General features: G+C 46.5%; 1 protein-coding gene across 1 annotated transcript in view; it reads right to left on the reverse strand.

The window, feature by feature from the left end:
* Positions 1–25516, reverse strand: part of LOC147901134 (uncharacterized) — a 467121-nt gene that overhangs the window by 151492 nt on the left and 290113 nt on the right. The window contains exons 22-26 of the mRNA XM_087376081.1: positions 24972–25158; positions 24440–24727; positions 24074–24217; positions 23342–23533; positions 22795–23214 (exon numbers count right to left, since the gene is read on the reverse strand). Coding sequence (XP_087232207.1) covers positions 22795–23214; positions 23342–23533; positions 24074–24217; positions 24440–24727; positions 24972–25158 — 1231 coding nt within the window. The remainder of the gene's footprint in view (positions 1–22794; positions 23215–23341; positions 23534–24073; positions 24218–24439; positions 24728–24971; positions 25159–25516) is intronic.

The raw sequence follows: 25516 nt of genomic DNA on the forward strand, positions 1-25516 counted from the left end.
TCAACTGAAGTATGTGACCAAAGGGTTACCTAGTTGGAACTTTGAATTCAAGACTATGCGGAGAAGCTGGATTTCGAAATGACCAGGCTTGCTCACGTAGATATAGCCCTGGGTAAGGCTTGGCATTCTAAGAAGAATCCAACCATAGATTGAAAAAAGCACACTTGTCAATTCAAGATAAATGATGTGCGTTTTGTGAGGTGAAAAGGATTTACCTCAGGGACCATTAATTTCGGTGATGGAAGTTTGAAAAACTCAAGAAGAATTTTTGTTTCTTTGTACAGCATCGGTAGAGCCGATTGATGGTCCATCGGCTAGCATTGATGTTACCCAAGATGGGGAGATGGCCAAGTTGGCTAATCAAAAGCAGAGGAGTTCTTTGACTATTTGTTGGAATATGAAGCCAAAGTGAGTCGAAAATGTGTGTTCTAGTGTGTTCTAGTATGAGTTCTAGTCTAGTGTGTCCTATGGATGCCACGTGTCATATTGGGAGTTATCCCATATGCATAGGTGTTCATATGTGTGTGTGTGCTCTTATATAAGAGCTGTACTTGTTTAGTGTCAAATGAATCAAGTATCAAGCTACAAGCTCTTTGGTCTACATGTGAGTACTCTCATTTTTGTTCATTGCTCTAGTCATTTCATTTCCATTTCATCGTGTCTCCTTTTGAGTATCACTTCCTCTCTCCCTAGCCTACCCTCTCTCTCTCTTTCTTTCCACCATGTTCCTTCATGTGGTATCAGAGTCTCCCTTCCTACCTTCTCCTTCTTCTTGCTCTATCTAGAGGATGAGAGAAGCCCACAAATGGAAGCTCCCCTCTCCTCTAAGGTAGAGCCTCCCTTCCCTTAGCCTGGTCATGGTTTCTCGCCATCAAGTACTCCGGTGTCCTAGTGATTGCTCCTCGTCCTCGTTTGTGAGTTAAGTTCACTCCTACATCAGTTCGTGGTTCTCCCTCAGCATTGGAGGACATTCCTCGTCAGTTGGTTGCCAAAAACTTGTTTTGGAGCAGTCCAACGGCTGTTTTTGGACCTTTTGAGGTCCAATTTTGACGTTTTTCAACATTTCGGCACTACCCTAACATAAACGACCCTGTCCCGCACCATTTCGAAGAAAAAAAAAAGATTTTTTTGTCCATACAGCCGTACGTACGGACCTCTGTAGGCGGATGCGCGACAGTGCTAGGAGACCGTACAACTTGTCATAAGGCAATTCCGAGCAATTTTAGGCTACTTTTTGGTATTTTTTGCTCAGATTTGGACTCATGTGACCTCCACCAGTGATTTGAGCTTCCCGAGCTTACCCACAAGTCATTTCGACTATACCGACACTCCGGTACATTGACTTGAGGCTTCCGACAGTGGGGAATACTCTTTTCACACCTCGTCATCTCTGACATTGCGATTTTGTGGTGTTTGACTGTCCCGTACATTCAAAAATCATTTCTTTGATCTCGGTACACTTCGGTGACTGCTTCGATTGGTGCGCCATCTCTGCTACTCATTTCCTCTTCTGCGCATTCGGTGACTCTCTGATCGGCACATTGAGAGTCATGACGTGATCTCCCTTGGTAGCTGCTCCTATGGTCTTCATTGACACATCATTCAAGGGCATCCTCGCATGGTTCTTCACCGACATACCTCTTTGCATCAGGATGTGCACACTCTTGTGCGGTAGCTACTTCGGACTCATGGGTTCTCTACCCTTGCTATGCATAAAATGAATGAAATCTTTTTTTTTTTTTTAAATATGTTTCAGTTAAAGGTTCTCTGCCGTGAGTAGTCCCTCTAAAAAGAATGTTTGAAGAGTTAATAAAGGTCCTCTGCCTTGGATTGTCCTCCTAAAATGATGTATTTCTTTTATGGTGTGTGACTCCATGTTTCTAGTTAGTCCATGGAGTCAAGAGGTGGATGTATTGTGGGAGTCATGTATAGGCATTGATAGGGTCTAGTTATCAGGCCTGGCATATGAGTTCCAGGATGTTGGTGCATTGGTCTCCTAGACCTCTGAGTTGATCATGCATCCATGCATGATGAGCCTCTGAGCCATGCTAGATGAGGTTTCTATGTTATGCTCACTAGCCTCTGAGCCATGCTCACTTGCCTCTGAGATTGTGTGGGAGCCAGGTCTAGTTCTAGACCAGCATGCACAGTTTTGATGACCGTCATTGTCATGTTCTGTTGTTGGTTCCATTGTAATAGTTTCTCACCTTGCCTTCATGGGGGGGTGTTGGAATATGAAGCCAAAGTGAGTCAAAAATGTGTGTTCTAGTGTGAGTTCTAATCTAGTGTGTCCTATGGATGCCACGTGTCATATTGGGAGTTATCCCATATGCATAGGTGTTCATTTGTGTGTGTGTGCTCTGATATAAGAGTTGTACTTGTCTAGTCTCAAATCAATCAAGTATCAAGCTACAAGCTCTTTGGTCTGCATGTGAGTACTCTCATTTTTTTTCATTGCTCTAGTCATTTCATTTCCATTTCATCATGTCTCCTTTTGAGTATCACTTCCTCTCTCCCTAGCCTACCCTCTCTCTCTCCCTCTTTCCACCATGTTCCTTCACTATTTTAGGGATGAGTTGCCTTATGGGTTACCTACAAAGCGGAATGTGATAGAACATACAATGGTATGGTATTGTAGGCTAGACTTGGTCTAAGTTATTCTAGTCTAGGGTTTTCAATTTATACTCGGGTTCCATATACATCCCAAGTCTTGTACTTCTATTGTTGAACTATTCAGTGGAGCTTTGTGTGTGGACTACACTCTCGTGTTCTTTATCCACTTCGTGTCTCCCCACAGTTCCAACAATTGGTATCAGAGCTTGGCTCCCGCATTGCTTCCTATGCTTCTACCACTCCCGGGTTTCAGTTCTCTCGCGAAGAGTCAATTCTGTTGCAAAGAAATCAGTCCAGCCAGCTCGTTTTTGCCTGTAGCAGCTTTCTGGAGGTCTCCTGTAGCTGGGCGCCTTCTCCAGGGTCACTACTAGACCTAGGCGACTATAGACTTGCTGTTTTCGGGATCTTTCGCAGCCAAACATCCTCAAAATCAGCTCCATTGTCTGATTTACAGCACTTTTTTCCAGTCGCCTATCTTCAGGAGCTCCATCTTGGCTGGGCGACCTCATTCTGGGCACTTTTGCTGCTGATGTTGTCAGTTTCCAGCCCCTACATCAGTTCGAACTGCTTCTTGGAGCATCCTGTGCCTGGACAACTTCAGATCTGGCATTTCCTTGCTGTTTTTCATCAGTTTCCAGCCTATTTTCAGTTCGCATTTCTCCAGGAGCACCATCTGGGCTGGGGGACCTCATTCCTGGTAGTTTTGTTGCTGATTTTGGACTGTTTCAGCTCCCAAAATCTGGTCGACTTCTTTCTGCAGTCATCCTGAAGCTATTTTGGACTGGGAGATCACTTTTCTTGTGATTTTTTTTTTTTTTTGCAAAAAGAGACTTCTATTAACTATTAAAGAAAAACCGTTAGAGCAAGCTCCATATGGGATACATCATGCAATGCACGAAAAGCTCGAGAGCCAAAAAGAAAGGATTGAGGCTGATAGTGCCATCTCAATCCGGTAGAAACCTCCGAGAAAAAGGGAGAACCCCTCCAAACTCGAAGAAATATAGTCCTTCTAGAAGAGGCTGCCCGTGAAGGGCCCTGCATGCTAGCCCATATGGCTATCAAAGTGTGAACCGTGTCAGTCCAAATACCCGTGACACCTGTAATGGGTATATTTGGGTGCCATCCAAGGCCTCAGTACATCTGGCTCTCCAAATGTGCCAAGAGGAAATGCTAGCCAAAATCTCCCAAGAGGTGTCCACTGAAACATGAGAAGCTCTGAACGGAGTAAGTGGTACATTCTGCAGAGAGCACGGCTCTATCACCTGCCGGCGGACCGAGAGTGCCCAAGAAGAAGGCTCACCCTCATAAAACACTTGGGGCCCGGTAAGAGATAACCATGCGACCGAGCCCCAAGTCATGAAAAAAGGGGAAGTGTGAAAGATGCTGAGTATCCGAGCAACCCCTTTCCAAACAATCCTCACCTGACTGCAGTCCCAAAGGCAATGTCGCACTGACTCCTCTGCACAATGACATCGAGGACAAGTGGGATCAGCCCCAAATCGTGATCTCCACAAGTTCACTGCAATCCCTCCATGAATAGAAAGCCAAAAGAAAAGAGTGATCTTTCTATTTCTGAGGGATTTCCAAAGCCTCCTCCAGAAATTTCTACGCAAATCTGTAGTGATGAAGAAGCTTTCCCAATAAGGGGCTCTGGAGGGAATCCAACCCCTACTGTTCAGCTGAAACCTCCTGGCATTACCAACTGTGAAACGAAAGAAGGGAATCCCCCTCTCTCGGTGCCCATCATCTATCCATTCCCACTCTCCTAGGTCCCACTGCAAGCACCTGATAGGTGCACCTCCATATAACCACAACCTCCAGGATCCCAAGGCCAAGAGCAGAGGGTCGGGGTCTAAGTACCACTGTAAGCCCGCTCCATGGTCCACAAAACCAGCAATCCTGACAGGCTAAAAGGCAACCTCAAGAAGAATGCCAACCTTGGATGTAGAAAGTAAACCTCCATCCCCAACATCAAAGACCAGTGCATCTTCCCCGAGACCTCGGAGAGCGATCACCTGTAAAGGAACTGATGTCCTCGAAAAAGCCCCCATCCAAGTGGTGGAAGTAATAGGCAGCTCAACTGTCCATTCCACCAGGATGGCTGCATCTATCTGCTGAATCCTGCGTGCTACCCCTTTGAGGTGACTCACGGACTGCAGTCTCTGATCCTCAGTTAGCCTGATAAAAGATATCCAAGTGCCTACTGTGTAGGCGGGGCCTCTCTCCCATTTAGACCACTACATGTAATGGGAAGTGCCCAGTGGTCTGTCATGCTCGTCAAGAATACTATCATTCCAAATGATCGGCTGCCTATCAATATCTTCGACGGTAGAAGGTGGAATCCTTCGAAGAGTGTTCCTGAAGCTCCCCCAAGCTTTCAGGATGGCAGTCATGAGAGGAGAGGCAGGAGATCTGAGAGGGGCTGATGTGAAAATCCAGCGAGGGCTGTCCACCCAATCATCTCCCAAGGTTGGTGTGCAAGCCTGAATGCGTCCAAAAAAGAAATCCTTCCAAGGTTCCTGCCCAGGCATGAGTCCCCTCACCACCACCTTAGAAAGCAATGCCCTGCACTGCAAGGCCTGCACTGCAAGTCCGGGTCAATGACATTAAGGCCCCCTTCACATGTAGGGAGAATAATAGTCTCCTAGGCCACCCTTGCTGCAACATCTGCTGTGCCATCAAGCCCACTCCATAAAAAATTCCTGACTGGTCTGATGAGCTGAGTGATGCCAATCCCTAGACCGGCACTAGCAAGAACACACAAACCAGGAGGTGGCCAAGAGAACCTGGTTCACTACCACAACTCTAGATGCAAGGTCGAGTTTGGCAGAGCTCCAGAATAGGAGCTTTTTCCTTATACTTTCTAGTACTAGGGCAAACTGCTGTGCTAGAGAGATCTCCAATCCTACCTGACAACCCAAATACCTGATAGGAACACCCCTCTGAATCCAGGAAAAACCAATGTCAACTCCCCAGCCTGGAGTGTCCTCATTACTGATCCAAAAGCCAAAGGATTTATGCCAGTTAATGTGTGCCCCTGCAGCTGAGCGAAAAATATCCAAGGCTGTCCGGAAAGAATCAAGTGACTGCAAGGAGGCCTGAATAAAAATAGCAGTCATCAGCCAACTCACAGTCAAAAAGATCCTGCTCCTGTCTCAAGGGCAGTCTCAGCCCAAAAAGCTCAGCCTGAGATCTAAGGAAGATACTCATAGCTTCTGCCACAAAAAGAAAGAGGAAGGGGGCTAAAGGGCATCCCTGACGAACTGATCTGGAAATTTGAAACCTGTCACCCCTTACCCCTCCAATCAAAACCTGGCTGTGGGCTGATCTGTAAAGGGAGGCCACCCCTTTGATCCAAGCATCTGAAAATCCAAACCGTAGAAGAGTGCCCTCAAGAAAACCCCAATCTACTCTGTCATAGGCTTTCTCGAAGTCCAAGAGTAAAACTGCTAGCCTGTGTCCACTCTGCATAGCCCACTCTGTGGCTTCCCAAAAGGAAAAGATATTATCAAAAATGCTCTTGCCATGCACAAAGCCTATCTGAGTATCATGGATGAGGTATGGAAGAAGGGGCTGAAGTCGGATGCTGATCGCCTTGGCAAGGATTTTGTAAAGAGTGCCCAAAAGAGTGATGGGTCTCCAATGGGATACAAAATTCCTGTTGCCGCCTTTAGGGATAAGGTGAATGAGTCCCTCGGTCAGTGAGTCAGGCATCTCACCCGAGTCCCAAATGCTCTGCAGGGCTGAAGTAATATGATCACCTATAATATCCCAAAAGGCTATAAAAAAAGGAGGAGTAAGACCATCGGAACCAGGGCATTTGCCCTTATGAAGGGCAGAGAGAGCAGTCTTGAATTTGTGTTGGTAAAGCGTGCATCAAGTGAGCATAACATCTCTGGGGTGACCAACACAGGTAAACTCTGCCAAACTTCATCTCTAGCCACCTCTCTGGCTTGTGAGTTCGGATCTGCGGAAAGAAGGGAGGTATAAAAATATGTCGCTAAATGCATGACGGTTTCCAGATGGGACTGCAAAACGCCATCAGAGTCAATAAGCTGCCTGACACTCTCTCTACTATGTCTGGGGCCAAGTGTAGAGAAAAAGTGTTTATTGACTCTCCCTCCCATCTGTATTCAAAAGGACTCCCGTGCATGGAAGGCATACTCTGCTCTCTGATCGAGCAAGGTCTGCAAGTGAGCCCTTGCCGCAGCAAGGCACTCCTGTATCCAAGCATCCGATGGTCGTTTCTGCTCCTCCCTCTGAAGGGCTGCCAACTGCCGGCGGATACCGATCTCTCGCCTGAGTACCTCACCTCGCCAAGCACTAGCAACAGAGTGATAAAAGTCGCTGATACTGGCAAGTGCTGTGGCCACATGTGAAGGACCGGCCACCCCCCCTGCATATGAGAAACCCAAATCTCCAACACTGCCTCTGTGAGAGTCTCATCCGTGTATAAGGCGTCTGGGATCCTGATACTGTGAGACCGTCCTCTCAGATGAGGCTCTGAAATGGACAAAATTACCGGAAAATGATCTGAAGTGGAAACAACGGGTGCAATGAAAACTGTCTCCCCTCTATCAAGAGCCCAGTCACCCACATAGAATCTGTCAATCCAAGCATGGATAGGCATCGGCACCCTATGGTTCGACCATGAAAACAAAAGTGACTGAGATTGAACAAGAAATGCATCATCTCACCAAACATCTCTGCCACTGAACCTGAACAAGAAGGCATCCCAGGTTGCTCTCTCAAGGGAGTGGATACCACCTTCTCTGCCCCCTTTCTTATCAGAAGGTGCTTCAACCATGTTGAAGTCACCTCCAATAATCCACGAATCCGCAATGTCAGCCCACGAGAGCAACTCTTTCCAAAACAAAACACGGTCCCCTCTGTTGTTCGGAGCATAAAGGTTGAGGAAACCAACCTTACATCTGTCAATGGGAAGTAAAACCCACTGGGCCCTGGAGGGGGTTATGGTACCATGTCCAATGACGAGAGGGAGAATAGAGTCTGAAACTTAAATGCATGTACCTCCTCTGGTTCCGAAGCCAGGAAGCCAAAAAGTCCGGCCTGAGAGCAACTTACCTGACTTGGAGCAATCTCTGATATCCAGTTTGTGTTCCTGAAGAAAAAGAATGTCTAGGGAACAACCTGAAACACCTGGATGGAGCTGATTCCTGATCAGCTGTCTGCGATGACGATGAGGGATGCCGCCCAATCCCTGTATATTCCAACTGGCTATCCTCATCGGCGGGAGGAAGTGGGTTGGAATACCTTACCCGACCTGGTGGCGGAAACAGAAGCCTCTACCGGAGCAGACCTCCTGCCATACACACGAGGTCCGAGGGGAGGAAAGTCCACAGGTGAGAGAGAGAAGGATCTCTCAATAGGGATGCCGATGACTGGCTCTCCAAAAGTAGAGGGTACAAAATCATCATCTAGGAGGCTAGAGAGGTCCTCCAAAGTGGAAAATGAGTTACGCTGAGCCAGTCCTGGGGAGGGGGTACGAAGGATTCCTACCGAAGCAAGAAGAGAATGTAAAACCCCCTTCCCTCTGTCCAAAGAGGGAGGCACCTGTAGTGGATCTTGATCAAAAAGTGGTGCAGAAGGTGCCAACAACCTGCGCTGTTGAGGAAGGTACAGCCTGATCCAAGGGTGGAGTCGAACAAGGCTCCTGAACAGTAGTCTCCTCTTGAGGCTCCAAGGGGGTAGCCTCCGAAGAGGTGAAGGAGTGAACTAGAGTAGAGGGCCTAGCCGCGACCGGAGCCTACCGTGGGCCAGAGGTGGCGCGGAGTGCCGAAGGGACTCGAGTAGCCCTAGGAGAGGGGGGAGCCCGTGTCTTAGGCCATGTCTGTGGAGCGGTAGGTCCTGCTCTAGCTCTCTGTCTCGTAAGCTAGTACGAGCTGGTTGCTTTGTGGGCCTCTTTTTCTTCTTTGGGCAATCTCTGGCGAAGTGCCCCAAGGATCTGCAAATCCTACACTGGTCCTGTCGACCTGCAACCTCGAATCTCTGGCGGAAGAAAGACCCATCGGGTCGCTGTAGCATGATGTGGTCATTTGAAATATTGGGGTCCTGGACAATGACCCTAACCCTGGGTACCCCGTCCATCCTGACCGCCTCAGCAACCGAAGAGGGCTCGCCAGGGAGAGGGGGGATCTCTGCTACCACACCAAACCTCTCGCCAATAACTGAAAGAAGCCGGTGATAAACTGAGGGAAGACCAGGGAACCTGATGAAAACAGAAACTCCCTGCTTGTCCTCTTCAACTGGGTCAAATCCCAGTTGAAAAGGAAACAAAAAGATCCTCCTGTAGCCTAGAAGTAGAAACCCGGCCTGTAGCAGGTCTCTCGTGACGTCCGGGGAATCTAGGCACACCTGAAAGAAACCCCGTCCCAACAAACGAACATCCTTGAGGTGGGGGGCGAGGTCCTGAGGAAGCGCCGACAGCATGCAATCTCTAGCTTGTGACCTGGAGGGGTGTGAGCCATGAATGCGTGCGAAGAGAGTCATGGAACACTCATGTTCGAAATCCTTTTGCAACTGCTGTAGCTCGTCTTTTAAAAAAGTGAGAGTTCTCGCGGCCGGTGTGAGCGGAGACGGATTGACTGAATGGGAACCCATTCATCAATCGAGGTGTGTTGGCCGATTCAAACACAAAAAATAAAAACTCCGTCCGCTTTCCTGAAACCCAGGAGACCCCTATAAGAGAATAGGGGTAATCCAGATGAAGGAGAGGGTGAAGAAGAAGGGAGAGAGAAGAGACAGCGGGGAGGAGGGGAGAGGAGGGGAGGATAGGGGAGGGGAGGATAGGGGAGGGGAGGAGTGGAGGAGAGGGGGAGAAGAGGAGTAGAGGAGAGGGGAAGGAGATGGGAGGAGAAGCAGCAGCAGGCTGCAGCGGGGGGGAAGCAGCAGCAGGTGCGGGGGGGGAGCAGCAGGCTGCAGCGGGGGGGGAGCAGCAGTAGGTGCGGGGGGGGAGCAGCAGGCTGCAGTGCAGGGGGAGCAAGAGCAGTCGCGGGGGGGGGGGAGGAGGCTGCAGCGCAGGGGGGGGAGGCTGCAGCGCAGGGGAAGGGGGCAGTGCGGGGGAGAGGGCAGGTAGGAGGGGGCAGCGAGGAGGGAAGGGAGGGGGCAGCGAGGAGGGAGCAGGAGGAGCAGCAGGGAGCGGCGAGAGAGGTAGCAGGGAGCGGGGAGAGGAGCAGCAGCAGGGAGGAGGAGCAGCAGGAGGGAAGGGAGGGGGCAGCGAGGAGGGAAGCAGGAGGAGCAGCAGGGAGCGGGGAGAGCAGCAGTGAGCGGGGAGAGTAGCAGGGAGCGAGGAGAGCAGCAGTGAGGCGGGGAGCAGGAGGAGCGGGGAGCAGCAGCAGTTTTTCACGCAGCAGACCAAAAATCAGAATTGGGGGCAAGTTATTGGATGCATATTGTGATATTTACACGCAGCAGACAAAAAATCAGAATTGGGGGCAAGTTATTGGATGCATATTGACCCAAAGGTTGGCTAACAGTGAATGCTATCATTGGATGCCTTTTAAGCGAACATTTGCTTCAGATTTTATACCTTTGCTTTGTTGGGCTGAAAGTTGAGAATACTTACAGAGCAAATACTATTGCCCATTTTGCCTTGTGATTCCGGAAGGGAATTGTGCTTTGTGACAACATCTTTGGGGCAGATTTGCTATCTATATTTGCATTTTATTTTCAGGTTACTTGTGAAGTGCAATCATGTCTCTTTCTGAGAATTTTGGCACCCTGACTGAAGCGGATAAGTTGGCGGATCAAACTATGCCTTGTGGTCTTTTATGCTGAGGAATATTTTGTTTGGAAAAGGCCTTTGGGATATTGTTAGTGGAGATGAAATTAGGCCTGTGACTGCTCCTGGTACTCCTAGCAGTCAAGGTTCTATTGCTAGCTCATCTCATCCTCTTTCTGAGGAGCAACAGAAGTTTGACCGTCGCAATGCTCAAGCACTTTCTTTGATTTCCTTGTCAGTGAAGAGGCACATCATGAAGACTATTAAGTCTTGTACTTCTTCTAAGGATGCTTGGGACAAGTTGTCCCATATGCATAATGTTAAGAATATGGCCAGGGTGATTGCACTCAACAATCAGCTTAAGGATCTGAAAATGACTGATGGTCAAACCATCACAGAGCATGTAGCAAAAATTACAGATTTGCGAGATCAGCTTGCAAATGTTGATGAGGAGATTGAAGAGAAGAGATTGGTCTCTATCACTCTTAATAGCCTTGTTGCTTCATATAGTACATTTGCTACATCATTGAGCATCACTCTCAGGGCTGCATCTATTTCTTTTGAAGAATTGGTTGGCTTGTTATTGCAGGAAGAAGAAAGAGCTCATAATTTTTCTCGTGGCTCTCATGGCAGTGAGCAAGCTCTAGCCATTGGGGAGAGGGGAAAATTTTAGAAATATAAGCCTAAAAACAACCAACCACAAGGGGCAAATAATAGTACCAATAATGCTGGATCAAGCAAAGATGCTAAGATGAAAAAGGGCAGATGCAATTACTGCAAGAAGCCAGGCCATTACATTGTAGAATGTCAGAAACGCATTGCAAATGAGAAGAAGAGGCAAGGCAACTCAAACAGTGATTTTGTGGCTCATACTGAGAACAATGCATCTGGCTCACATGCACACTTTGCTCAGGATGATCAGGATTTTGTATTTGCAGCCACACTCTCTGAGATATCTTCCAGGGGCGATTGTGATTGTGATCATGCTATTGCTCATAGCAATAATGATGATGCCTATTCACTTAATGTGAATGAGAATTGGTATTTGGATAGCGGTGCTTCACAGCATATGACTCCTCATAAGGAGTGGTTTGAGAGCATCAAACCTGTGTATGGGTGGCAGGTTACTTGTGCCAATGATGCTTCTCAAGACATCACAGGAGTGGGACATATTCCCATTAAGCTTGATAATGGCAAAGTCAAGTATATTCGTGATGTTTGGTATGTTCCAGAGTTGCGGAATAATCTTATTTCAGTTCCATCCATAGCCCATGATCAACACATGCTTGTGGAGTTTCAGGATGATCAATGCCGAATTAAAGATCGTAGAAAGGGATATGCAATGGTTGCCACTGGCACTTATGATAAGGGCCTTTATAAGTTGGATGCTAAGCCCCATGTGCAGCATGCCTTGGCTGCATCTAATGCATCTTCATGTGATTTATGGCATGCTAGATTTGGTCATGCACATCATAGAGCATTGGCATACTTGCAGAATAATCAAATGGTTGAAGGGATGCCAAAATTGCAGCAACCATCATCTAGTTCTTTTTGTGAAGGGTGTATTATGGGAAAGTTGCACCATTTGCCTTTCAAAAAGGATGGATTAGTCAGAGCCACACATATACTGCAGCTTGTGCATGGTGATGTATGTGAGGTAAATGTGTGGTCACATCGTGGTGCCAAGTACTATGTGTCTTTTATTGATGATTACTCCAGATTTACATGGATCTTTCTCATGAAAGAGAAATCTGAGGTGTTTCATTGGTTTCAGGAGTTCAAAGCACTTGTTGAGAACCAGACTAATGCCAAGATCAAAACACTCAGGACAGATAGAGGGGGGGAGTACATGTCTCATGCCTGTAAGAATTATCTGGCTCATCATGGGATTCATCATCAGAAGACATGCCCTTACACACCAACTCAAAATAATGTTGCTGAAAGAAAGAATAGGACTCTCATGGAGATGACCAGATGCATGCTGAGCTACAAAAAGATGCCTAAAGTATTTTGGGGTGAGGCTGTAGTTACAGCCACATACATCTAAAATAGATGTCCAACTAAAGCATTGGTGAATCGGACTCCGTTTGAGGCATTATATGGATATAAGCCAAAGGTTAGCCACTTCAGAATTTTTGGATCAGTGGCATATGCATTAGTACCAGATCAACACAGATTCAAGCTTGATGATAAGGGAATCAAATGCATATTTGTGGGTTATAGTACTGAAAGCAAGGGCTATAGGCTTTACAATCCTGAAACACGGAAAATTATCATAAGCAAAGATGTTGCTTTCAATGAAAATGGTTGCTTTATGCCTAATGATTTACATATGCCCATTCTACACTACACCTTTGGATATTGTTCATTTTGAGTTAGAAGATATGCCATCACATGTGTCTAACACACCAAGTTCTTCCTCCACTACATTTGGAGAAATTCCCCATACTGATGAAGGTAGCACTTCTGAAATTTAAGTTCAGAAATCAGCCAATGAAAATCAGCCTATTGTCTATGAAAGGAGGAGGGTAAAATTTGCAGATCAGTCTCAGCCTGCTGCATCTAGTCAGCCCCTTCCTAGATGGGCTCGGGCTACCATTCAGGATGCACAAAATCAGCCTGTGTTGGGGAGAACAAGGTCTAGTACAAGGCAAGCACAAAATCAGGTCAATTATGCCTTGATGAGCACAGTTATGGAAGCTGAAATTGAACCTCAGTGTTTTGAGGATGCTCAAGGACACCCATTATGGGAAGATGCTATGAAATCTGAAATTCAGTCCATTGAAAAGAATGCCACTTGGGAATTGGTTGATCTCGCTGTTGGGAAGAATGTAGTTGGCACCAAGTGGATTTATAAGTTGAAATATCATTCTAATGGCACAGTTGAGAAACATAAAGCCCGTTTAGTTGCCAAGGGGTATAGTCAGGAGGAAGGAATTGACTATGAGGAGACTTTTGCTCCTGTAGCCAAGATGACAACCATTCGGACTGTCATTTCTCTTGCTGCAAGTTACGGTTGGCCTGTTTATCAGATGGATGTGAAGACGGCCTTCTTGAATGGAGACCTAAAGGAAGAGGTCTATGTGCAGCAGCCCCAAGGTTTTGTGGTTAAGGGACAGGAACAAAAGGTATGCAAGCTTCGCAAAGCTTTATATGGGCTGAAACAAGCACCTCAGGCTTGGTACCATAAAATCCATCAGTTCTTGTTATCCAGGGCTTTGTTAGCACTCATACTGAGCCAAATCTCTATGTGCTTCAAGAAAAATAAAAAATCATCATTCTTATTCTTTATGTGGATGATATCATGCTTACTGGCAGTGATGAGGGAAATACATCGCAATTCGAGTCGCCGAAGCCTGCTCTCTGATCGAAATGATAAGTCTCTGCCTCTCGATCCAATCTCAGCTTACGAGCTGCCTGTGTGGCGTTGGAGGGCTTTGACTGTAAGGGCGCCAGGGAAGCAGGTCGACAACTATTACCAACCAACCTCCACAGGCTTCTCTATGCACCCAATAGCCTTCAACAAGGCCACCTCACCACAGCAGAGACACCTTCTACCAACGACCAGCGAACAATAGACAGCCACGTAACATGTCGAAGGCCTTCGTCACACGAACCCTTGTCAGGCCCCAGCAAATACCACGATCAGTGTGGGAGGACCACGCGCAAACACGTCGTTGTCGTTCATTATCCGTAATTCGTCAATTACGTCCGTCGCATGGAGGTCACGAGTAGCAGAGTCGTCCCGTTAAGCCTTCACTCCGTCGTAGACCACGGGCAGCAACACATATCTACATCAACCTGCCTTACGGGATCCCTCGTTCCAGCAACAACTCAGAAACCTGGAGGTTAACTGTTTTATTGTGTAAGCCAACGTCGATCAAACCTCACGAACAGTCCACGTATCGTATCACGTGCCTACGCTCCTCTACCAAAGATCAACGACCCATTCATCACGATGCCCGTCACGTACTAATTCACCGTCTGTTTCTCAGGTCTTTCGTTTCATCATAGCTCACGAATCCCCTCTCATCCTCTAACCTGGGCTCTGATCTTTCGTCCATCCCTTGATCTCTTCCATGAGCTCTGATACCAATTGTCACACACTAACTTCTAACTACAGACAAATAACGGGAGAAGCACCACTATTGTTCCACCCAGCCAACCTTGCTGAAACCTGAGAGCCAACAGAGAAAATTCGAATCCCCAAAAGCGTACGTTAACAGTGCATTCTCTTCTCTCACTAACTCCAACAAGTCCCAATTCCCTAGATGGATCTAGATGCCACATGCCATCATCATAGGGTCTTACTAATGCAACATTTCACCCCTCTCTTGGGATGCTTTAATTTCCTTTGCCCCTAGGCACATTTCTTGCATTAGACCCTTAGTCTTAGATCCACCTAGTCCGGTGCTATCAACCCTCACCTAGGACCTTGACATTAATTCCCTCCCGATCATTTACATGAAGCGCAAACAAATATATTACAAATATAGATCCTTTAAGGGAAATGTCGATTGATTCTTCCGAGGTCATGCTACCTCGGCTAGAGCGTAACAGAAACCTCCGAGAAAAAGGGAGAACCTTTCCAAACTCGAAGAAATATAGTCCTTCTAGAAGAGGCTGCTTGTGAAGGGCCCTGCATGCTAGCCCATATGGCTATCAAAGTGAACACCAAATACCCGTGAACACCTGTAATGGGTGTATCCGGGTGCCATCCAAGGCCTCAGTACATCTGGCTCTCCAAATGTGCCAAGAGGAAATGCTAGCCAAAATCTCCCAAGAGGTGTCCACTGAAACATGAGAAGCTCTGAAGGGAGTAAGTGGTACATCCTGTAGAGAGCAGGGCTCTATCACCTGCCGGCGGACTGAGAGTGCCCAAGAAGAAGGCTCACCCTCATAAAACACCTAGGGCCCGGTAAGAGATAACCATGCGACCGAGCCCCAAGTCATGAAGAAAGGGGAAGTGTGAGAGATGCTGAGTATCCGAGCAACCCCTTTCCAAACAGTCCTCGCCTGACTGCAGTCCCAAAGGCAATGTCGCACTGACTCCTCTGCAGAATGGCATTGAGGACAAGTGGGATCAGCCCCAAATCGTGATCTCCACAAGCTCACTCCAATCCCTCCATGAATAGAAAGCCAAAAGAAAAGAGCGATCTTTCTATTTCTGAGGGATTTCCAGAGCCTCCTCCAGAAATTTCTACGCAAGTTTGCGGTGATGAAGAAGCTTTCCCAATGGGGGGCTCTGGAGGGAATCCACCCCCTACTATTCAGCTGAAACCTCCTGGCATTACCAACCGTGAAACGAAAGAAGGGAATCCCCCTCTCTCGGTGCCCATGATCTATCCATTCCCACTCTCCTGGGTCCCACAGCAAGCACCTGATAGGTGCACCTCCATATAACCACAACCTCCAGGATCCCAAGGCCAAGAGCAGAGGGTCGGGATCTAAGTACCACTGCAAGCCCGCTCCAAGGTCCACAAAACCAGCAATCCTGACAGGCTGAAAGGAAACCTCAAGAAGAATGCCATCCTTGGATGTAGAAAGTAAACCTCCATCCCCAACATCAAAGACTAGTGCATCTTCCCCAAGACCTCGGAGAGCGATCACCTGTAAAGGAACTGATGTCCTCGAAAAAGCCCCCATCCAAGTGGTGGAAGTAATAGGCAGCTCAACTGTCCATTCCACCGGGATGGCTGCATCTATCTGCTGAATCCTGCGTGCTACCCCTCTGAGGTGACTCACGGACTGCTAGCCTCTGTCCACTCTGCATAGCCCACTCTGTGGCTTCCCAAAAGGAAAAGATATTATCAAAAATGCTCCTGCCATGCACAAAGCCTGTCTCAGTATCATGGATGAGATCTGGAAGAAGGGGCTGTACTCGGATGCTGATCGCCTTGGCAAGGATTTTGTAAAGAGTGCCCAAAAGAGTGATGGGTCTCCAATGGGATACAAAATTCCTCTTGCCACCTTTCGGGATAAGGTGAATGAGTCCCTCGGTCAGTGAGTCACGCATCTCGCCCGAGTCCCAAATGCCCTGCAGGGCTGAAGTAATATGATCACCTATCATATCCCAAAAGGCTATAAAAAAAGAGGGAGTAAGACCATCGGAACCAGGGCACTTGCCCTTATGAAGGGCAGAAAGAGCAGTCTTGAATTATGTGTTGGTAAAGCGTGCATCAAGTGAGCATAACATCTCTAGGGTGACCAACACAGGTAAACTCTGCCAAACTTCATCTCTAGCCACCTCTCTGGCCTGTGAGTAAGGATCTGTTGAAAGAAGGGAGGTATAAAAATCTGTCGCTAAATGCATGACGGTCTCTGGATGGGACTGCAAAACGCCGTCAGAGTCAATAAGCTGCCTGACACTCTCTCTACTATGTCTGGGGCCAAGTGTAGAGAAAAAGTGTTTATTGACTCTCCCTCCCATTTGTATCCAAAAGGACTCCCGTGCATGGAAGGCATACTCTGCTTTCTGATCAAGCAAGGTCTGCAAGTGAGCCCTTGCCGCAGCAAGGCGCTCCTGTATCCAAGCATCTGAAGGTCGTTTCTGCTCCTCCCTCTGAAGGGCTGCCAACTGCCGGCGGATACCGATGTCTTGCCTGGGTACCTCACCTCGCCGAGCACTAGCAACTGAGTGATAGAAGTCGCTGATACTGTCAAGTGCTGTGGCCACATGTGAAGGACCGGCCATCCCCCCCTTGCATATGAGAAACCCAGATCTCCAACACTGCCTCTGTGAGAGTCTCATCCGTCTATAAGGCATCTGGGATCCTGATACTGTGAGACCGTCCTCTCAGATGAGACTCTGAAATGGACAAAATTACCGGAAAATGGTCTGAAGTGGAAACACCGGGTGCAATGCAAATTGTCCCCCCTCTATCAAGAGCGCTGTCACCCACATAGAATCTGTTAATCCGAGCATGGATAGGCATCTGCACCCTATGGTTCAACCATAAAAACAAAAGTGACTGAGACTGAACAAGAAATGCATCATCTGACCAAACATCTCTGCCACTGAACCTGAACAAGAAGGCATCCCAGGCTGCTCTTTCAAGGGAGTGAATACCACCTTCTCTGCCCCCTTTCTTATCAGAAGGTGCTTCAACCATGTTGAAATCACCTCCAATAATCCACGAATCCGCAATGTCAGCCCACGAGGGCAACTCTTTCCAAAACAAAACATGGTCCCCTCTGTTGTTCGGAGCATAAAGGTTGAGGAAACCAACCTTACATCTGTCAATGGGAAGTAAAACCCACTGGGCCCTGGAGGGGGTTATGGTACCATGTCCAATGACGAGAGGGAGAATAGAGTCTGAAACTTAAATGCATGTACCTCCTCTGGTTCCCAAGGCAGGAAGCCAAAAAGTCCGGCCTGAGAGCAACTTACCTGACTTGGAGCAATCTCTGATATCCAGTTTGTGTTCCTGAAGAAAAAGAATGTCTAGGGAACCACCTGAAACACCTGGATGGAGCTGATTCCTGATCAGCTGTCTGCGATGACGATGAGGGATGCCGCCCAATCCCTGTATATTCCAACTGGCTATCCTCATCGGCGGGAGGAAGTGGGTTGGAATACCTTACCCGACCTGGTGGCGGAAACAGAAGCCTCTACCGGAGCAGACCTCCTGCCATACACACGAGGTCCGAGGGGAGGAAAGTCCACAGGTGAGAGAGAGAAGGATCTCTCAATAGGGATGCCGATGACTGGCTCTCCAAAAGTAGAGGGTACAAAATCATCATCTAGGAGGCTAGAGAGGTCCTCCAAAGCGGAAAATGAGTTACGCTGAGCCAGTCCTGGGGAGGGGGTACGAAGGATTCCTACCGAAGCAAGAAGAGAATGTAAAACCCCCTTCCCTCTGTCCAAAGAGGGAGGCACCTGTAGTGGATCCTGATCAAAAAGTGGTGCAGACGAGGTGCCAACAACCTGCGCTGCTGAGGAAGGTACAGCCTGATCCAAGGGTGGAGTCGAACAAGGCTCCTGAACAGTAGTCTCCTCCTGAGGTCAATCTAATTTTGGAATGCCTGGAAACTACCCTCTTGGTTTTCATCCTGGAATGCAGGGTATGCAAGGGACTATGCTTGGGGGGGCACGCAGCCTGGAATGCAAAGTGTTATGTATGGGAATATTGGCATTCATCTATGAATGCAAAGTGGAATGCATGGCCCTATGGGAGCTCCTGCAGGTATGTTTGGTATGGCAAACCCTCCTATGGGTAGTGGCAATATTGGTCAGGTTGGAGGTCATGCTATGCATCCTCCATATTTCCAGCCACCTGTTTATGATAATTTCACAGCCAAAGGCAAGGCAAAAGACTTTTGAGACCTTTAATGGGGCACAAGATAGGCTGAAAGCTTTGACTTGTTTTCAACAGTTTCATGCAGCCTTTTAGGAGGTAACTTCATTGAGTCTTCTAAGATGCGCACGGCACCACCTTTCTAAAAGGGAATGCATTACAATGGTGGATTAACATGTTACTTCAGAACAAAGCGCCGTTCTCAGTTGCTTGGCTGACTACTACATTTGAGGTGGATGTAATGATAGCATGGGATCAAGCCAATTGCCACAATTTTGAAGAGTATAACAAGAAATTCTAGGAGGCTTTGCTACCCGCCGTTAGCTCTTATTGCCATGTGCCTCGATCTGAGCAGATTGAGAAGTTTGTTGTGGGCTATCCAAAGAAATTAGATATTACTGCACTATGACTAGAGTAACCAACATGTCACAGTTAATTGAAAATACAACTACGGCTGATGCATTGTTGCTTGGGAAGACTAGTGGTCACAAGAGCATAAAAATGATAATTTTAAGAAAGTAGGAAAGCTAGGGAATGTTTCTACGGCTCCTTTTAATAGAGGGAAGAAGTGTGGCAATAGGCCAGCTCTAACTGGCTGTCACGTGAAGGAAGGCTGGCCTGAATGGATGCCAACAAGTGCTTTCATTGCAAAGAAGAGGGACATGTAGCACGAGAATGCCCAAAGCACAAATGAAAGGGGAAAGTTGATGATAGGAATGAACAAAAAGGCAAGAAGACTGAGCCCATTGCAAGATTGATGCTTGATGTTATTGGTGAGCAACCAAATGGGGATGCGCTGGCCCTAGTGTCCTCAGAACCATCACCACCACTCCACAGAAAGTTCCGAAGCAATCTCCTCACAGGGATACTATCACTTTACCTTTCTCGCAAGGAGGACTTGGGGTTCTTGATCCGGAGATGCAGAGCAGAGCCCTTTTAGTCAAACTTCTTGTTAGAGATTTGACTCCAGGAGATCAGTCGTGGAAGCAGTTCCTACTGCATGGGATTCACCAGTGCACCCCCAGAGCAGCAGGTCAGTGGGCAGGTAGAGTCAGTTGGATCTTCCTGACGAACCAGCATTCTCATCCTTCCTCACCACTTGTGAAAAGGCTTATTCAGATATGGGATCATTTTCGACAGCACCTTATCAGAGCAGTTCCCTCCTCCAGAGAGGAAATTGCCCGACATCCACTTTACCATAACCCCCTGGTTCGGCAGATGGCATGCTTAGGGGGTTGTGACAGTCGGAGATTGGTTCAGGGGAGGTGTGGAGATGTTAGAGGAGGTGATCAGAGATAGACATGGGCCACTTGGACAGATTGCTGCCACCAGATTACTAATCATGAGAGCTATTCCTCAGGAGTGGAGGGATATACTTATAGATCCAGCCTATGTTCATCCCATTTCTACTTGGTCAGGTTGTTTTAGTGAGGTTGGGCTATGCATTGGAGTTCATTTAGGACCGGAACCGTTTATTTATTTTGAGACGGACTCCTCTCACAAATTGTATCCCACTCAGCCCCTGGATCAACATGAGCTCCTTTGGCAGAGAGTTAGGGTCATTGGTTGCCTGGGTAAGGAATGGGCCACAGATCCTTCCAGGTTGACCATTGCAGAGGATACTAGATGGAGACTTTGGATTTTTCAGGGTCGACCTCTTGCAGAGCTTGACTGGGACCCAGGTGAGTGGGCATGGCCTGCTCCGGTGGCAGGCGTTCGTCCTCTTTCATTTTTCCAGTACTCGACGAGGGCAGGTTACAAACTTCAGCAGAGAGACTCTCATCACCTACCATCTACCTCCCAGCATTGGCACGCACAGGGACTTACTGCAGAGCTCTTGCTGAGCTACTGGACCCACTTTTGGGGCATCAGTAGAGCCAGGAAAGTCTCCTACTTTCTTTGGCTTACTATACATAGGGGCATACCTGTGGGTACTTGGCTTCAGCAGATGGGTAGACCCTCCTTGTGTATGCGTTGTCAGCTTGTAGAGGAATCTAGCAAGCATTGTTTATGGAGTTGCACCAGCTCTAGAGTGGTATGGACAGGTATCTTCAGATTGTTCTCATATGTTACATTTGAGTCCTTTTTGATGACTTGGGGCGCTGCCCTTTGGGGGAGAGGATCTGGAGCTTTTACTCTCTTTGAGTCAGAGCCAGGAGACCACGGTTTCTTCATGCAGCGTCGCCAGAGACGGGGTCCCACGGAGGCCAGCATCATGGAGCCACAGGATTTACTTTTGGTACCGGCACCAGCTCAGGATTCCATGCCTACTTCAGCTGCAGGGTCAGCCTCGGAGGTGATTTCCAGCATTACCCTATGGCGGATATGGTGTTCGCGATGTTCTTTTGTCCTTGGGGGCCATTTATGCACGGAGGCTGACACTCTCGCTTCCATTTGGGCGGAGATTATCTTCACTCTCAGGAGTCAGTGGGAGCGGTGTACAGGCACCTCTTTGGCAGCTCGTGGGAGACTTATATCCTTCATGACGACATGGGACTGCTCTTTATTTTTTCATTTGACCCCTTTTGGGATGTCGTGGAATTTTAGACCACCTCCATGGCTTTTTTGCAACATTGTTGAGGCTAGGGATAGAGTACTTTCTCTCCCACCTGTTGTATGATTTGTTTTGAATGGAATATATCACTCTTTCTTTTAACAAATGGGGATGCAACAGAGTTATGCGAAGCATGGGGCAAGGTGAGAGATCAGATGTCCTTGATCTTCTTCGACCCAGGGGCTCGTGTAAATTTTGTTTCTCTTGAGTTAGCAGGCAAGTTGGGAATCCTTGTAGAAGAGATGGGACCCATAAGTGAGGCAGGCTTGGCTTGTCTTGGGTCCAATTCACCTGTTAACCCTGTCATTGGGAAGCTCCGTTTGCGTATTCAGAGTTTTGTAGACAATGAGAAATTTTATATCATGCCACTTGAGGGCTGCGTTGTCTTGTTCGGAATGCCATGGTGTCACAGGGTTCATGCTATATTGGATACTTACAATTGGATGCATAGGGAAAAGACTCATGTTTTAGATGTCTATATCTGCTTCTGCTATTTGCTCAGTAATGAAAAGTCATCTTTCTGTGTATTTAGTTTTTGCAAAGGATATTAGGTCTAATGAACCACATTTTGTTTTCTGTAAGTTGTGGATATAGAGTGGATAGATTATCTTAAACAATTGGGGACTGTTTTTCTGACTATTTACCAAGGGAACTTCCACCTAAAAGGCCTGAGGATCATCGCATTGATGTAATGCCAGGTAGTAGTCCACCGAACAAGCCACCATATAGAGTTATTGCAGCCCAACGAGAAGAGATCATGAGCCAGGTGAAGGATTTATTGGAAAAAGGGGCTGATTTATCCTAGTTTATCTCCCTATTGTTCACCAATGTTGTTTGTCTAGAAAAGGGATGGTTCATGGTGAATGTGCATAGACTATTGTGCATTAAACAAAATAACCATCAAGAATAGATTCTCCATTCCAAGAATTGATGATATCTTGGATCGGTTGAAGGGATCAGCCATTTTCAGCTGTGTAGATCTAAAGAGTGGGTATCGCTTCAGGTCTTTTATGAGAGACATGACTCCTCTTGGGCTTTCTTGATTCGATGCCAATTAGTGGAGTTATGATCTCTTGGTGATGTTCCTGCCTCACCATTTAGGGCTATGAATGCCTCTGTGGACACTTCATGGGAGATATTGGGCGAGTATCGCAGCGTGGCATATCTCGAGAATCTGATGTATAGAGGTATTGGATCGATCCCAGGTTCACCATTCTCACACATTGACCAGTATATGGATGACACTATACATACATTGATGGCCATCTGGTGAGCATGCAGATGTCTTTCTCGCACAGTCTCTGCAAAGAGGACTGTGTTCTTTATAGAATGGAGGGGTTCACCCTTTTTCTTTGAGTCTAGCACAGGGTTGAGATGGCATTTTCAGCCTCAACCTTGGTTTGTTTTCCACCTCTTTATGAGGAGTTTTTCTCGTGCATTGCATGATGTATCTCCGCTTTGATCTTGCTCTCGCCAGTTTTATTCATACTCAATGGAAACCTTTTTTTGCAAATAAATAAATAAATAAATATAACGAATTTCATAAGAGTGATAAATGATCAAAAGAGAATTATGTGTTTCAAACGTACTTGCGACAATTTTTGCTTCTCTTCGTCGTTCAGCTGAGAATCTTCCTTATTGAAAGGAACCAAAAGACTGTCCATGACATTGAACAAACTCAGAACTAAGTTGTCTTCTGTTGTTGGAACAGTTTGCTTGAGAGTCTTTTTCACCAGCCTAATACTGCCCACAACAAGTTCTTTGAAAAGAAAATAAAGTTTTTCTTTGTGTACTTGCACACCAGGTTGTACCCTTTGTATCCATGATGTAAATAGAGCATCTAAGCCTCGTGCACTGGGTTCCATGTACACCATACCACATCTACTTACTGTTGCTGGTGATGCAACTGCAAGATCTTCGACCTCAAACATCATGGTCATGGTTGATGACATTTGAATTATTTCACCACTGACCAGGCACAATTTCTTGTTATCATCAAGTACAGTATTCTGCCAAGTGCATCCCCTAAGGTTAGTCCTATATTTATACCTCTGCATGTGCAGTCTAAGATTTGAGAAAAATTAAAACAAAAGCAATGAGATCATTACATTTTTCAGAATTACATAATAAACATACCATGTTCTCTATCCATATGGCATCCACAGGCCCATCAAACATCAGCCACTTTTTATCTTGGGATGGATCCCCTGCAAGCTCACGCATGTAGCATGCCAACACTCCATCAGTCCATTCATGTGTATTCTCATCAAAATCTCCATATAGCTGCCCCATTGTGATAGATTTAGGATTAAGGCAAACTGTTTTCACCTGCAAGATTTCACAACGGAAGCGCATGATATATGTACTCCAAATTTCATATATCTGCATAATGTGAATCCTTGCGGTTTGCAGCTTTCTTGTTTTGGCACTCTATGGGTTCTTTATTAAAACTGGGCTCTCATTGGAAATCTCTTAGAGTTTGGAGTTTTTTGGCTAACTTGTGGGGCCAAGAAATGTGGTTTTTATTTTATTTTACAGGATTCCATCTTGGCTCATTGTACAGGAAAAGAAAGGTTCCATCGCATTGTAAACTTGTTATCTAATCTCATTCTACAAGATTTTGTCTCTGCAGCCTAATAAATATTTCCTCTCTCAACAACAGTTACAAAACTCCATTTAAGTAAGTGCCCCCTTTCAAAATAACGAGTTCAATAATTGGGAAGTGAAAATTGGCACAGCAGCAATGGTTCATCTATAGGGTCTAATATTTCTGAAGATCACACAGGTTTTATTCTTCAAAAAGAGTACTTAGAATACACATGTTGCTGCTGCAGGGAGGGTAAGAGGAACAATGGCATCCTATGTAACCTTCTGGTACGTTGTTGATCCATCCTTGTTGAGCAAAGACATTGCCATTGCGAGTGCACGGTAGCACATAGTTTTTCCACCACCGGTTGGTCCAACCAGCATGAGTCCATGCCTTACAAGAGTTGTCTCGTACAGTTGAATGACCTGCATATTGGATCATACATTTCATGTGAAATACTCTATTACGTTAGAAGAAATTAATACATGAAAGTCTCTAGCATTGGTACACTTTCTCATTTTGACCTTTTGTCTAAGTTTAATTCTAGGCTACACTGAGATCTGCTATGAGATTCAATTGAATCCGAGAATGGCTCTTTTAGTTTTCAATTAGCATTGATTCTTCTCCCAGAAAGATAGCAAACTCACTTTTGTTGTAAAGGCTTCCACAGGTTGGATGTTTAGCTCACAGCACACTGTTGACAGTGCTTGAAGAAGATCATCATAGCTTATTTTTGGTGGCTGTACACCAGGAAAGAGATCGGTGATTATACCAGCAAAAAGTGGGAGGTCCTGGCTCAAAAATTTAGGAACATTCACATCTCTTAAACCCCTCAACAACAAAACCTCCTCATTCTCATCTGGATAAGCACGTTTCAAGTTTCCTGCTGCAACAATTACACTCTTCACAGCTCTCATACCATAGTCATAGTGGTCCTGCAAGAAGAATGCATTTTTATCTCAAGGTATATGATTTTACTTCCACAGAAAATCTACTTAAAAACAGTCTGTGAAAGCTACTTACCAGCTAGCAAAACAATTTTCTAGGGACATTGTACTATCTTGAGAGCAGATTATTTTAATATTTTCAAACAAGGATTTGCAGGTAGTGGAATCCTATATACATTTTTACTTTTTCTCCCAAAACAAACCATTAAATATTGCAACAAGCTGCCCAAACCTGGGACGAAAGCTGTTCTGAGCAAAGCTTGAATGTGGTGACCATCTTCCGAGCAAGGGGCTTAGCTAGACGAAATCCAAATGAGAAGAGACTGATTTCTCCAATGAGTGCATAGTCCGGCACCATCATTGCACATGGCCTAAATAAAGCCTTGAGATTGTCTGGGAGCTCTGAACGCCCTGCATAACTGCAAGAGAAGAAACATAAGACATAAATAGACCCTAAAGTTCATTGGAATGATATCATGCTTTCCCAAACATGTGATGCTTAGTCTCAATACATTAATTGTACAAAGAGATCTATCTAAAGAGCACAAAGTGTTCATATTCTTTCCGAACAAAAGAGCCTGCTATTAGAAAATCGAGAAAATGATATAGATAGGCACTCCATGGAATGCTTGATCAATCGACAAATGGCAGCTGGCTGCTATGCTGCTTGCTTCTCAGGACTTGCAGCTCACTGCCTAGAGTGTCCCGAAATAGGTGCCAACAGCCAGGGTGGGGGCTACACAACCGGTAGATTCCTTGATCCGTGAGAATGTAGAA

This window comes from Dipteris shenzhenensis, chromosome 6 (assembly GCF_047967505.1).
Source record: "Dipteris shenzhenensis isolate YYH24624 ecotype China chromosome 6, Dip_SZ_1.0, whole genome shotgun sequence".
NCBI classification, from domain to species: domain Eukaryota; kingdom Viridiplantae; phylum Streptophyta; class Polypodiopsida; order Gleicheniales; family Dipteridaceae; genus Dipteris; species Dipteris shenzhenensis.